Raw genomic sequence first — 14,799 nt, 5'->3', positions numbered from 1 at the left:
TGCTAAATTCATAGAAACATTTGGGTGACACTTCTAACGATGAAATCCAATCCCTTTGGGGGTGCTGAGTGGCTCCAACTCTGAGCAGTGGCTGGATAAAAATCACATAACACAATTTTAAGTGGATTTTGGCACTACAGAAGAGGGGTACCATTGCCGTTTCTAGCTGTGAAACTATTTTCTAGCACATGTTTATTCTTTTAAGGGAGAATCATAATGCTAAACTTTCTAAAGCTTCTAAACAAAATGATTACAGTTTTCTGTCTAACTTAATGTGGGCATAATCAGCACTATTTCCCCACCTGAAATGGGTCAGGTTTTGAACACTTGGGCAACCACAAGGAATCTTCCTATACAGGTACATTTGATAATACTCCCATTACTGATTTGGAGAAAGCCCCTGAAGCACGGTAGGCATCCATCCTGGAACCTTGAGGGGCCCTGCAGTCCTGAGGGGTGTGGAGGTCACGTTCTGATGAACCTATAGGATTACTAAGGTTGGGCAGGAGAGAGCAGGGACCACTCCTTTAGAGCCATTCCAAACTTCTGTAAAGCTGGGCTCTCTGTCTGGGCCTTATCTGAGGTAGATCATAGTTCAAGGACACTAAAACCATGTGCTCTGGACCCTCTTCCAGACTTCTTTAACAGCTGTATTCTTTGCTATTAAACTAAATCCCCCAGGAGGTTAACATTACAGAAGTGATGTGACTGTACAATGTTAGAAATGAACACTGTGTATATCCTGTTTATTGTTTATGATTTACACAGAAAATAATGGACTGAGTTGTAGAACAATAAACCAATCATTACATTTAGACCTGGGCTTTTGAAAAACTTGCATTCCATTTTAACAGTTCATATACATTTAACAGCTTATATATAAATTCAGATCACAAATAATCTTAAAAGTTAGTTAGCTTAGAGATAAACAATTCAGAAACACACACAAAAAAAACCCCACATGGATCTATCTTTAAATATTAGCATTCATATAACAAGAAAAATGTTTTAAAAAATAAAATTATTAGGTCAAGTCACTTAACATATAGAGAAATAAGGGAAACATTTTAATTAATATTTATACTTATTTCTAATTTATCTTCATATATTCTAAATTTTTTCAAAAGGATCCAAGATACGATCAAAGAATATTTTGGTGTCTGAACTTGTCAGCCTCAGCTTGTTACAGTGAAAATACTAAAAATCTCAATTTGCTTTTTAAAGAATTTTATAAGCCAACTCTTATTCAACTCTTCTCCTTCATAGCAGCTGTTTGTAGATTGTAGGGAGCCAAGAATAAAGGACAGAAACAGATGGAAAGCAAAAAGTACAACAGCTATCTTAAGTTCAGCTCTCAACACTGCTGGTTGAGTTTGGAACCAAAACCTCTTAACAACTGGCAGATAATAGCTAAATCTTAACAGGCAAAGAAGAAATATTTTCTTTGGGACAGCTGCTACCTAAAAGAAGAAAACCAAGGTCCCTTAATACTGCCTAAATATAATGTGTGGCTTATTACAGAGAAATCTGTAGCAAAGTCCATTTAACTAGTGTCACAACTGATCAATGTTACTTAAAGAAAACAACAACAAAAAACACTAGCTACAAATTTCCAGAAACCAAAAATCAAACAAAAATCACCCTAGCTACAAATTTTCACGATATACAGATGAGAATTAATTTTAATCAGATTTGACTTTGACACAAACTGATCAATGAAATATAGTAAGGAAAGATCACAGAATAGAAAACAAGCAAAGATTAGATTATACAACAGTGACTATATACATCAGAAGAAAAACATGCTAGCTAATGCAACATTAAGGCCTGAATGTAAGCATTTCCAAAGTCACAGAAGCCCCAAAGAACCCCTAAGTTACAAAGTCACCACATTACATGCATGCAATGTTCAGTTTTGTTTTACCCATAAAAGGTTACACAGTATTTTGCTGTAAATACCAGACACATTTACAATATATGCAAAAATTAGAATGCAAGTGTTATGTTCCTTATATTTAAGCCTTAAGTATGCCAACAGTGAAAAGTCATTTATTTTTAAGAATAACAAAAAGAGATGGAATATAAACACTGAGAAATTATACAAATAAAATGTAATTTTGCATTTGAGAAGTTATATAAATATTCCTTTTATATGTGCAAACTAAATTATCAATATACCATTTGAATGGATGTACACTCGCCATGTGCTTTTACTGTTTTACTTGCTCAATGTGGTTGGTATTCTAACAGCCATCATTCTCTGGTGTTGATATCAAATGACATCCATATGTTAAATATACCATCAATGTTTGTACTTAATAGCCTGCTGAGTATGATAACCTAAACAGAAAGCTGTGCAATCTGAGTTAGGGGTTATACATCATTTACAAAGGTAAGTTTGTGGGTCAAATTTTCCATAAAAGAAAAAATAAATAAATAAGAAAAGCTGATTTCCTCACTTTTGTAGAAGCTTTTGAATAGAACTCTTTTAGAGAGTATATCTGAGGTCAGGATCTTTTATTTTTTAAACAAAGGAAAATAAGAAAAACTGCTACATGTTCAATTCTGTTCACACAGTCACTAGGCAACTTACTCCCTTTTCACCCATGGCTTAATTTAGCTTAATTTGACACTATTTTTTTTTTAGATCCAGATGAATAATTTAACCAAAATAAATTAGTATAAAGAAACAAATACTGATAAATGTAATAATAATAATCCTTTTAAAGAAATACTTTAAAGAAATAAATTATAACACAGTAAGGTTTAGATATGTTGTAAAAAGGTATGGTCAGATCTGTCCTACACCCTATTAATTTTATGCTTTATACAAGTTAGTAGAATTAACCTGCTAGTATTTTAAGAATTCAGATTTTCCTTTAGGATACAACAGAATGAGTGTTAAAAACACTTTATGCATGTTTTCGAATTTTCCAAAATATTTCAGAACCAAAATTACCTTAAATTAACTATCCTCAATATTATTAAACAAATGTGCCATGAGTGTTCTGGACCTTCAAGTATAATTTAAACGAGTAGGAAGGATTTCGGTGAGGCCATATAATTCATCTCATTGTACACCAAGCACTGAGCACACTAGATTGTTCATATGCTTCACTAAGCTCACCTTAAGCACATCCAACATTGAAAGAAAAAATTATTTTACTACCTAACAACTACTTCCAGATTTACCTTTAAGATTTAATTTTTTTATGATGCTTTAGCCAGAATTTCAGCCTGTTTGGCATTCTAAAACGTCCTAATTTTAAACAAAAATGGAAGAAGAGACATCTTCCTAAAAAAACAAACAAACAAAGAAAACAAAACAACAGCAACAAAAAAACAGTACTATGAACCAAGAGGTTCTGATGTAGCAAAAGCAAAGGGACCAATGAAAAAAGTATGCTTTAGGATTTTTTTTATTTCCAATGAAACCAAATTTTACTACTGTTGTGATCACAGTCTTCACATTTGATGCAAATAGGAGAGCTTAATCATAATCACTTAGTGGCAGTATATCAGAAAAAACCAATAATGTGTGCCACAAAGATGATTATTTCTTCTGGACAGAGTAAACAGCTAAGCTTGACTTTACAATTAATATCAACATATTCAACTAAAAAAAATGGATGTACTGCTTCAACATTCTGCTTGAAAATGTTTAGTACCCCCAGCAAACCTAAATTTAGTTTAGAAAGGTTAATATACTCTTTCTAAACTATGGCATAGACTATATATAGCATTTTAATATATTTATATATAATTATTTGCACATCAGATTTAGAAGGAATTTGCAGATTTACTTTGATAGACTGATCTCATTCAAGTGTTAAGGTTTAGGGGGCTTCTGCAGTACTGCCATTTGAAGGTGGTGCATCATGATCAGGCTCGGAGGAATCAGCTGCAGATGCTTCAATGACTGCAGGTGGGAAATGACGGCGGCACACAGGGCATGTTCCTGACTGGAGGGAGAAAAAAACGTTCACAGTCAATGGAAAGGTCTTACCTGCCACACACATATCTTAATAAAGAAAAAGAAAGTATCATCATCCTAAAAACAAAACAAATAACTTAAAAACAAAAACCACATAATGAACACAGCTTTGTCAAAACAGATGAACCTCAGAGACCTTCTTTATAAGCCATATAATTCCTTTTCAAAAAGATATGGTTCGGTGTTTTCTAAATCAGCAGTCCCCAACCGTTTTTGGCACGAGGGACCAGTGCTCCTATGAGAATCTAATGCCTGATGTTCTGAGTGGAGCTGAGGTGGTGATATTAGTGCTGGGGAGCAGCTGCAAATACAGATGAAACTTTGCTCCCTCGCCCACCACTCAGCTTGTGCTGTGTGGCCCAGTTCCTAATAGGCCACAAAACAATTCAGGTCCATGGCCCAGGGGTTGGGGACCCCTGTTCTCAATGATAAAACAAATCAACCATAGACCTGGGAGAGAAGATGAGACAGGGAAAGCAGTTATACTGGGAGTATAACATTTTAGGAATGGAAGATTATAGAGATTTATCATCTGTGATTATCCCTTTGAAGGGCTGGTCTTTTTCCCAGAGAGATCTCCCTGATAGAAGCAGGATGCAGAAATCATGCTGTTAAAGGTGACAAAGATTTGTACCTTGGGAACCTTCTCCCTAGAGGAAAGACTTCACGTGAAGCTTTTTCCTGACTGAAAAGAGACTACAGAGATTATTACCTTGGATTATAGCAAAGTCAATGACAATTCAAGAATTTAATTCTGCAAACATTTACTGAGCACCTATCATACAGACTGGGCCCTAACAGCAACATTTTAGTGTTAGATAGTTGAGTGTAGTCCCTATTAACCACATACTAGCTATGTAATCTTGTATGAGTAACAATCATTGGAGAATGGGAATATGTCCTAGACTTACTGTGAAGAATAAATGGGAAAATATACACGAATTATTTAGCAGAGCCTGACACATGGCAAGTACACAAAATACTTGATCCTTCTTAAGGCTTTGATACTATCATAGAAGTTTAAAGAAACAAGATATTAAGGCTATAAAAAGTGGAATTTAAGCTGGAGCTACCTAGACCATCTAATCTTACAAGTACTGGGGAAAGATCAAACCAGGTTATGCAAACATGAACAAATGTATAAGAGATAGGCTGGGAGCTAGATCGTAAAAGGCCTTAAAAGCCAAGACAGAAACTTTAGATTTTATAAAGGAATAGTGAACATTTCGGCATGGGATTTTAGAAATTTTAAGTACAGTTTTGACAAAGATGAAATAGTAGCAGAAGGGGAGCAACAACAAAGAAAGAGAAAGGAAAGAAGAGAGGACGAAGAGGGGAAAAAGAATAAAAGGGAAAAGGAAGGAAGTGGTTGTAGAGAAGAAAGGAAGTGATATCCAATAATCTGGGAAAGTTGATTTGGGAATTTATACTGAACCACATGTAAATATTCTTTATGCAAAAACAGAGGTCACGGAGATTTAAGTAAAAGTTTTTCCTTAAGTAATTCAAACATACTTAAAATTTAGGGGTAAATATTTAAGAACAGCATATAAAAATCTGAATAGGAGACACTTGGTAGATTATTAAACATTTCTCATATATATTTCCAGACACCAATCTAGATTAGCAGAATATCTGCATATTGTTATAGTATTCTGAGTAGTGCCAAAGACTTCTTTGCTTGAGTTAATTTTGAAAACATCAAATTTCAGGGATATGTTTAAATATGTTAAGTAGTCAGTGTCATTTATACTGTTTTATAGACAATATTAGTAAAGTAAAATAGTTTGATATTATTAATCTGTAGTCATTAAAAGGTAACCAATTTTTTAATTAATGAAATTAAACTAAATTAAAAAGTACTCCAAGTATGTAGCTAAATAAAATAGGATCAAAAGAAACTATTATCATCATTAACTTGTAGGAGAAACTATTAAAATAGTAACCTAAAAAACATAACATAAAACTCACCTTCTGTAGCCAAATTGAGACACAAGGTTTGTGAAAGAAATGGTGACAGGGTAACTCTGTCGCTATATCATCCTTAATATATTCACTGCAACAAATCGGACAGCATAGCTCCTGACCAATAGCTGAAAACAACAAATAATTTGATATATCAATCTCACAAAATTCAATTTAATAATATTGAAAATCAACATATGAACTCATAGATGATAACTATTAAAGACAAAAGAATCAGACTTTGATGAATAAATTGGCAAACATGTTTCTAATACATGACAATTTGAAATTTGATAAACAACTGCTTTTGTAGAAAAGTTGACTAGGGAACATTTGTCCTAGCCCATCACTTAATAAATTAAAAATATCCTTGTACTAGGTGAAAGTTTGCCAGAATGTGGTTTCCTAGAAAATCTAGTAATAGTATTTTATCTTCTAGGTGCATTGATAATACACTCAAATATGTAATGTGTGATTAAAAATTAGAGATCGACTTTGTCCTTACCAGTGTGATCTTCGAGCACAAGGGTCTCTGGAAGACCTTCGATGCTCTCCTTACTGGCTGGTGGATTGGCCACCTCAACATCTACTGCAAGAGACTCTAAATGTGCCAGGGCAGTCTGAAAAAAAATAAGTTATTTGTTAGAAAACACTTGAAGACAGTGATAGAAAACTATTTTTTATATGTCCAGAATTATATTGACCATTATGCTCTTCCTGTTCCTTTCTTTTGCTTCAGTCTCCTGCCTTTTTTGCCTCCTTCCAAAAGCAACCATCATCACCACCATCAAATCAAAATATCAAAAACACATCCCCCCTCCAAAAAAATAAGCTCTACTTTTCATAAGTACAATACAAATGTATTTTGTTTCAATAACCATCCACTTGCCCACTATATTTATATTTTCAGAAGAGTGGTTACCTCCCCAACTTATAAGTTTCTGTATAGGATCAATAATATAAACGAATGTAAATATTTTGACAAGTTCAACTCATGAAAGGTAAAATATAGCCAACATCGATAAGATGTTTAAGGTATGAACCCAAATAATGCATTCCTGAATGGCTATATCTACTACTGTCATAGAGTCAGCACACCCACATTACTAACTCACTAATATTACTAAGTTATCTGGGCTGTGAACTCTACCTAGAAATTCAAAAGTTTGTATAAAGTTACTTTTCAAGCAAGCATGGAAAAACCATCAGACCATATGATCATCTAACATAAATTGCCTTTATCCTTTTGTAGACTGATTAACCCTTCTGGCTACAATTAGATTAGAACTTTAGGTAGAACTTATATTCACAAAACCCAAAAGGTGTAAACAACCCAAGCATCCATCAACAGATGAATGGATAAACAAAATGTGGTTGGTAAAGTTAAGTATATAGTCAAATTCAGAATATTCTTGATGCTGTAATATGGTTCTATCTTAACCACTTTACTCAAGTATAAAGGTTAAAGAACAAGAAGTATTAAAAATAAGTACAGCTATAATAATTTATTAAATAACACACGATATAAAAATTGGTCAATTGTGACATCAAAACCATAAAAGGGAAAATAAAAGAATAGAGCTTTTGTATGCAATAAAAGTTAGGTTGTTATCAGCATAACTGTTAAGATGTTTTATGTAACCCTCAAGGTAACTACAAAGCAAAAATCTACATTAAATTAAAAAATGATAAAGAGAAGGTAATCAAAGGCTACAACTATGGAAAACCATAAAGTCATAAAAGAAAGTAGCAAGAGAGGGAGAAAGGAACAAGACAATTACAAAATAGCCAGACAACAATGAATAAGATGGCATCAAGTCCTATCTATCAATAATCACACCTAATGTTAATAGACTAACTTCTCCAATGAAGTCATAGAGTTTTATGACAAAATTCTTCCAATAAAGCTGGATGGATACAAAACAATACCCAACTATACACTGCCTACAAGAGAATCACTTCAGCTTTAAAGTCACGCTCAAAGTGAAGGGATAGAAAAAGATATCCCATGCAAGTCAAAACCAAAGAGAGCAGGAAGAACTAAACTAACATCAAACAAAATAAACTTTAAGCAAAAAACTTTAACAAGAGACAGAAGATTATTATGTAACGATAAAGGGTCAAGTCATCAAGAGGATATAACAATCACAAATAAATATGCACCTAGCATCAGAGAACCTAAATATATTAAGTAAATGAAACTAGATCTAAAGTAAGATAACAATATAGTGATATTCAGGGATTTTAATTTTTATACTTCACTTTCAACAATGAATAGACCAGACAGAACATCAAAAAGGAAACATTGGACTTGAACTACACTTTAGATAAAATAAACATTCCATACAACAGCAGCAGAATACACACTCTTCTCAAATGGATATGTAACATTTTTCAGGTTAGATAATGAAACAAGTCTTAGTAAACTTAAGAAGAGTAAAATCATACCAACTATGTTTTCTGACTGAATGGAAAGAAATGAAAAACCATAACAGGAAGAAAACTGGAACATTCACAAATATGTGCTAATTAAAACAACACATTCCTGAACAACTAATGGGTCAAAGAAGAAATCAAAAGATATCTTGAGATCAACAAAAATGGAAACACATGTCAAAATTTATAACAAGCAGTTCTAAGAAGTTGAAAGCAATAAATACCTACATTAAGAAAAAAGATCTCAAATTAACAACTTTACATCTCAAGGACTAAAAAAAGGAAAAGCCAAAGATAGCAGAAAAATAACATCAGAGCAAAAATAAATGGAGACTAGAAAAACAATAGAAAATACCAACAAAATTAAGAGCAGATTTTTAAAAATACAAACAAAATTGATAACCTCTAGCTAGACTAAGAAAAATAGAAGAATCAAGCAAAATAAAAAGTGAAAGAGGAGACATTATAGCTGATACCACAGAAATACAAAGAATCTTGAGAGTTATCATGAACAATTATATGCTAACAAACAAGATAATCCAGAAATGGTGAAATTATTAGAAATACACAACTTACCAAGAATAAATCATGAAGAAATAGAAAATTTGAATATGTTAGAAAATTGAACAAATAATCAAAATTCTTCCGATAAAGCTCAGGATTAGGTGGTTTCCCTTGGAAATGCTATAAAATATTGAAAAATTAATGCCAATCCTTATAAAACTCTCAAAATATTGAGAAGGAAACACTCCCAAACTAATTTTATGAGGTCTGCATTACCATGGCATCCAAGGCCAGATTAATACACTTAAAAAATAAAAATAAAAAAAGAAACTTAAAGCCCAATAAACCTTGACAAACATAAAGGTAAAAATATTTAATAATATACTAGCAAAATGAATTCAACAGCACAATGTATGAAATTTGATACATGTGATACACCATATTTACAGAATAAAAGCTAAAAATCTTATGATCACTCAATACTTGCAGAAAAATCATTTGACAAAACAGCATTCTTTCATGATAAAAACTCTCAACAAATTGGGTATAAAATAAATATACCTCAACATAATAAAGGTACACATATATGATAAACAGCTAATATCACAATCAACAGTGAAAGGTTGAAAGCTTTTCCCTAAGACCAAGAATAAGACAAGGGTGCCCATTCTCACCACTCCTATGCAACATAGTACTGGCAGTCCTAGACAAAGCAATCGGGCAAGAAAAAGGAAAAAGGGCATCTAAACTGAAATGGAAGAAATAAAATTGTCTTTGTTTTCAGATAACATCTTATATAGAGAAGACTAAAAACTAAAGACTCCACCAAAAACTTAAAACTAATCAATAAATTCAGTGAAGTTGCAGGATACCAAATTGATATGTAGAAATCAGTTGGGTTTCTACATATTAACAATAAAATGTTAATAAAGAACTAAAGGAAACAATTCCATTCACAATCATATCAAAAGCAATAAAATACTTAGGAATACACTTAACCAAAGAAGTGAAATATCTGTACACTGGAAACTGTGACTCTGATGAAAGAAACTGAAGACATAAATGAGAAAATATCTCATTTTCATGGACTGGAAGGATTAATATTGTTAAAATGTTCATACTACCTAAAGCAATCTAAAGATTTAATGAGATACCTATTGAAATTCCAGTGGCATTTTTCGTAGGAATTGAAAAAACAGTACTATAATTTGTATGCAACAAAAAACTCTGAAAAACCAAAGCAAAGAAAATAAAAGCTAGAGGCATCACATTTCCTGATTTCGAACTATACTGCAAAATTAGAGTAATCAAAACATCATGGTGTTGGCATAAAAACAGATCAATGAAAAAGAATCAAGAGCCCAGAAATAAACTGGCATATACAGAAAACTAATATTTGATAAGGAAGCCAGAAATACTCCATGGGGAAAGAATAATCTCTTAAATAAATGGTACAGGGAAAACTATGACCACATGCAGAAGGATAATCACATGGATGAAACTGTACCCCATCGCTCACAAAAATTAACTTAAAATGAATTAAAGACTTAAACATAAGACCTGAAATTGTAAAACTCCTAGGAAAAATTACTGAGGAAAAGTTCCTTAACATTGGTTTTGACAATGATTTTTGACTATAACAAAATCATGAGCAACAAAAGCAAACAAAAATAACTCTACATCAAACTAAAAAGGTTATGCACAGCAGGGAAAACAATCAACAAAATGAAAAGCCGATTTACAGAACGAGAGAACATATTTGCAAATCACGTATCTGATGAAGGATTAATATCCATAATAACTCATATTTCGATAATAAAAATAATCTACTTAAAACAATGGGCAGAGGAAATGAATAGACATTGTGCCAAAGAAGTATACGAATAACAACCAGGTCCATGAAAAAGTGCTCAACGTCTCTAATCATCAGGAAAATGCAAAACAAAACCACAATGAGCTGTCACTTAAAATGTGTTATAATGCCTACCACCAAAAAGGCAATTGATAACAAGTGCTGATAAAGCTGATACAGGAACCATTGTGCACTGTTGATGGAAATGTAAATTGGTACAGCCACCTTGGAAAACAGCAGAAAGTACTTCAAAAATAAAAAAAATAGAACTATCATATGATCCAATAATTCCACTTCTAAGTATATATTTAAAGTAAATAAAATCAGGATGCTGAAGAGATATCTGTACTCCCATGTTCACTGCAACATTATTCACAACAGTCAAGATACAAAAACAATCTGTTTATCAACAAATGAATGGATAAAAAGATGTGGTATATATACATGATGAAATACCATTCGGTCATGAGAAAGAAGGAAATCCTGCCATTTGTGACAACATGGATAGACCCTGAGGGCATTATACTAAATGAAGTAAGTCAGACAGAAACACGCAAATACTGTCTGATGTAATTTACAGTGGAATCTAAAAGAGTTGAATTCATAGAAAGAGAGTAGAATAGTGGCTATGGGGCTGGGGAGTGGGAGAAATGGGGAGATGTTGATCAAAGGGAACAAATTTCCAGTTTTAAGATGAATGAGTTAAGGGGATCTGTTGTACAGCATGGTGATTATAGTTAACAATACTGTACTATACATTTGAAAGTTACCAAGAGAATAAATCTTAAATATTACAACCATAGGAAAGAAATGGTAATTATGTGAGGTGATGGAAGTGTTAACTAACCATACTGTGATAATGACTTCACAACATGTAAGTTCATCAAATCAACACACTGCACACCTTAAACTTACACAATGTTATATGTTAATTATATCTCAATAAAGCTGGGAAAAAATGTGGTATATACGTGCAATAGAATATTATTCAGCCTTGAAAAGGAAGGAAATTCTGACACATGCTACAGATGAAACTTGAAGTCATTATGCTAAGTGAAATAAGCTAGTCACTGAATTACGTATTATGATTCTACATAACAGGTACCTAAAGTAGCAAAAATCAGAGACAGAAAGTGGAATGGTCGTTACCATAGGCTGGGGAGAGAAGGGAATGGGGAATTATTGTTTACAATGTACTTAATGCCTCTTAACCACATACTTAAAATGGGTAGAATAGTAAATTTTACATTATGTGTACTTTGCCACAATAAAAAACAAAAACAAAAACACACACATACACACTGGGCTTACCAGCTAAGAAGAATCTGCCTTATAACAGCTAACATTGTGTTCTCATGGATGAAAATGTAATCTTTTGTATATTCAGGATATAGCCTTTGTATTTTAACAATGAATCATGTCTTTCCAAAAAGGATTTGAGATGACTTACAAAAGAGGATAGGCCCAAGGCCAAAGCAAAGTCAGGAGAAAGCAAAAAAGGTTTATCAATTAGAGTTAATAAACATAATACTGAACATAATATTGATTCTGGAATTGCAGAGATGATGTATTAAGAAAATAGTGTACCAGTAACTGGATTATTGCCGCTCAGCTCTAAATTGGCCTTTCATTTCTGCTCTGTGAAAATAAATCTGGGCCTTTTAAAATAGTTTGCTTTGTCATCTAGCAAAATCTTAGACTTGTCAGTAGAGGGTGCTGGAGAGACATCACAGAAGGAAAGGACAGAGCTGCTTTGTTCTATTGGGCTTGCTGGGCAGGTCCCTTAAGTGTAGAGGCTTCTCTATTGTGGGCTTCTGCAACACAGATGTCGTTTCCAACACCAGGCTCCTCCAGTGTGGGTGGCTTCTCCAGGGCCTGGCTCCAGAGGCATATGCAGTTCCTCCAGTGCCTGACAGCTGCAGCAGAAGGTGGCCAGCAACTTCCCCTGGCACCCATCTTGGGTGGTTTTGTAGCAGAGCGCTTCTGGTTAGTCACCTCTCTGTGAACAGCTTCTCCATCACTCCAGAAGGCAGATTTTTGCCAAGTTCCAGAGGGTAGACTTCCAGCAAGTTCTGCTAGCATAGCAGCACAAACACTTCTCTAAGAGCCTTGGCTGTGCCCTCCCCAATAGTCAGGATCTCAGCCCTAGGGGGTGGGGAGGTAGAGTGCTCTATCTCAGTCCTAAGGCAATTCCTTAAATCTGCCATTCCTGTATTCTTTATAATTCACTTTACTTCCTATTAGGCAATCCCTCATTATTCTAGTCTCCTGTTATAGTTGATAATTTTTTATATTAAGCTTATTCTGTTAAAATTATTGTTTTCTCTCTTGTGATTGAGACCAGTCTGATACGAAATTGGAATCAGGTGTGGTCCCATAAAGCAAGAATGGGACAGAAGGATTGGTTTGGTTAGGCCTTTGGGCTGGAGCTCGGTGCTGAGACAGGAAGGGGTGCTATCAATCCATAGCCTGTAGAGACAACACAATTAATCAAACTATCACTGTGGTTGACTGCAATGAACTGCCAACTAAAGATGTTTCTTGGGAGCCCAGGTGGCTTCTGCACTTGACCTTTTGGCAGTGATAACTATAAAAATTGTGATGTGAGATGGATCCTTTATGTCTCTGCACACTTAAGAGAAAATGACAAACTCAGGCCCATTAACTTTAAGAGTGAAAGATAGTATGAGAACCAGAAATGTCCATGGCAGCCCTAAAAAAACTCTTATTTCTGAAAATCAGACATAAAATTTAATTAGTGAATTGCTGAATTAAAATGAGAATTCAATTATCAGTCTTGTCAAGGTTTTCAAGTTTTATCATTGACTGGTTAAAGAACAAAATTCTGAATCTTAGAATAGGGACATCTGGCTGTACTAAGATAAAACAGATTATAGTTGACTTGAACAATGCAGGGGCTGACCCCCATGCAGTAGAAAATCTGCGTATAACTTTTGACTCCCCAAAAAGTTAACTAGTAATAGCCTACTGTTGACCAGAAGCCTTACTGGTAACACAGTTCATTAACACATATTTTGTATGTTATACATACTATACACTGTATTCTTACAATAAAGCTAATGTTATTAAGAAAATCATAAGGAAAATATATTTACAGTATTATACTGTACGTATCAGTATAAAAGTTTATGTCATCTGTTTAGAAGATGAAAATATCTGCACATAAGAGACACAGTTCAAACATGTGTTGTTTAAGGGTCAACTGTATTTTGAATCCCCAAGTCACCGTGCCTTCTTTTATCAGTAGAAGTAGCTTACCCTCTACCGACCAGCCTTCCTCTACTTAAAAATTATGTGATAATCTCATTTGGAGTATATATCTTACTACCTCCATGCCCCACAGTAAAGTTACCAGAAAACTACAGTAGCCAAATAAGGCAAGATAATTGAGGACACAGACTTTCTTCAGGAATGTAGGTTTGGGTCACTCCACCAAGTAAAGAATCCTAACCAGCTGAGATTCTTGCTAAAAGAAGGCAAATTAGAGAATAAGTTGAGAAAGAAGGAAACCATAGCTATTAACTGTAGCCTATGACCAAATACAGAAACAAGGACTAGAAGCTTTGCATATTTCCTATTTGCTTGATATATATATTTGTATCTGCTATTTTTTGTCTCTCTCATTTTTTTCACACAGCAGTTAACTTTATAACTTAATCTTTATATAAAAGAATATTTAGTGTAACTGACTGAATTTGTGGAGTAATTAATATAGCCAGCAACAGATACAATGACTCTGGGGACTGTTCATCTGCTCATTGTGGGGAAAGAGTGAAAACTCCATTTGCAAGGATAGCTATATCTTGTTAGGTAGAAATATAGTTAGTTGTACTGTTGTTGGATGGGAGTTTGAATGTGTGCAGAAAGGTATATACAGAATCCAAACAGTCAAAGGGATGACTGGTTCTAGTTATCCATTACTGCTATTCAGATTCAAATTCACTATTTTTGTCAGCTCTGTGAAAATGGATTTGGGCCATTTCAATATTTTCCCTTCTGACATCTGTCATGTTGTTAAATTCTGTTC

At 33.8% G+C, this 14,799-nt stretch overlaps 1 protein-coding gene across 4 annotated transcripts in view; it reads right to left on the bottom strand.

Moving 5' to 3' along the window:
• Positions 1–718: 718 nt before the first annotated feature.
• Positions 719–14,799, bottom strand: part of PJA2 (praja ring finger ubiquitin ligase 2) — a 284,158-nt gene continuing 270,077 nt past the window's right edge. For all 4 annotated transcript variants that reach the window (XM_016137236.2, XM_016137237.2, XM_016137238.2 and 1 more), the window contains 3 exons: positions 6,465–6,579; positions 5,966–6,087; positions 719–3,962 (listed from right to left, as the gene is read on the bottom strand). In XM_016137236.2, coding sequence (XP_015992722.2) covers positions 3,837–3,962; positions 5,966–6,087; positions 6,465–6,579 — 363 coding nt within the window. In that variant the 3' untranslated portion in view covers positions 719–3,836. The remainder of the gene's footprint in view (positions 3,963–5,965; positions 6,088–6,464; positions 6,580–14,799) is intronic.

Source organism: Rousettus aegyptiacus, unplaced genomic scaffold (genome assembly GCF_014176215.1).
Source record: "Rousettus aegyptiacus isolate mRouAeg1 unplaced genomic scaffold, mRouAeg1.p scaffold_m13_p_8, whole genome shotgun sequence".
In the NCBI taxonomy this organism is placed as follows: Eukaryota; Metazoa; Chordata; class Mammalia; order Chiroptera; family Pteropodidae; genus Rousettus; species Rousettus aegyptiacus.
The sequence above is the reverse complement of the archived record's forward strand: the minus strand, read 5'-3'. Positions and strand labels throughout refer to the sequence as shown.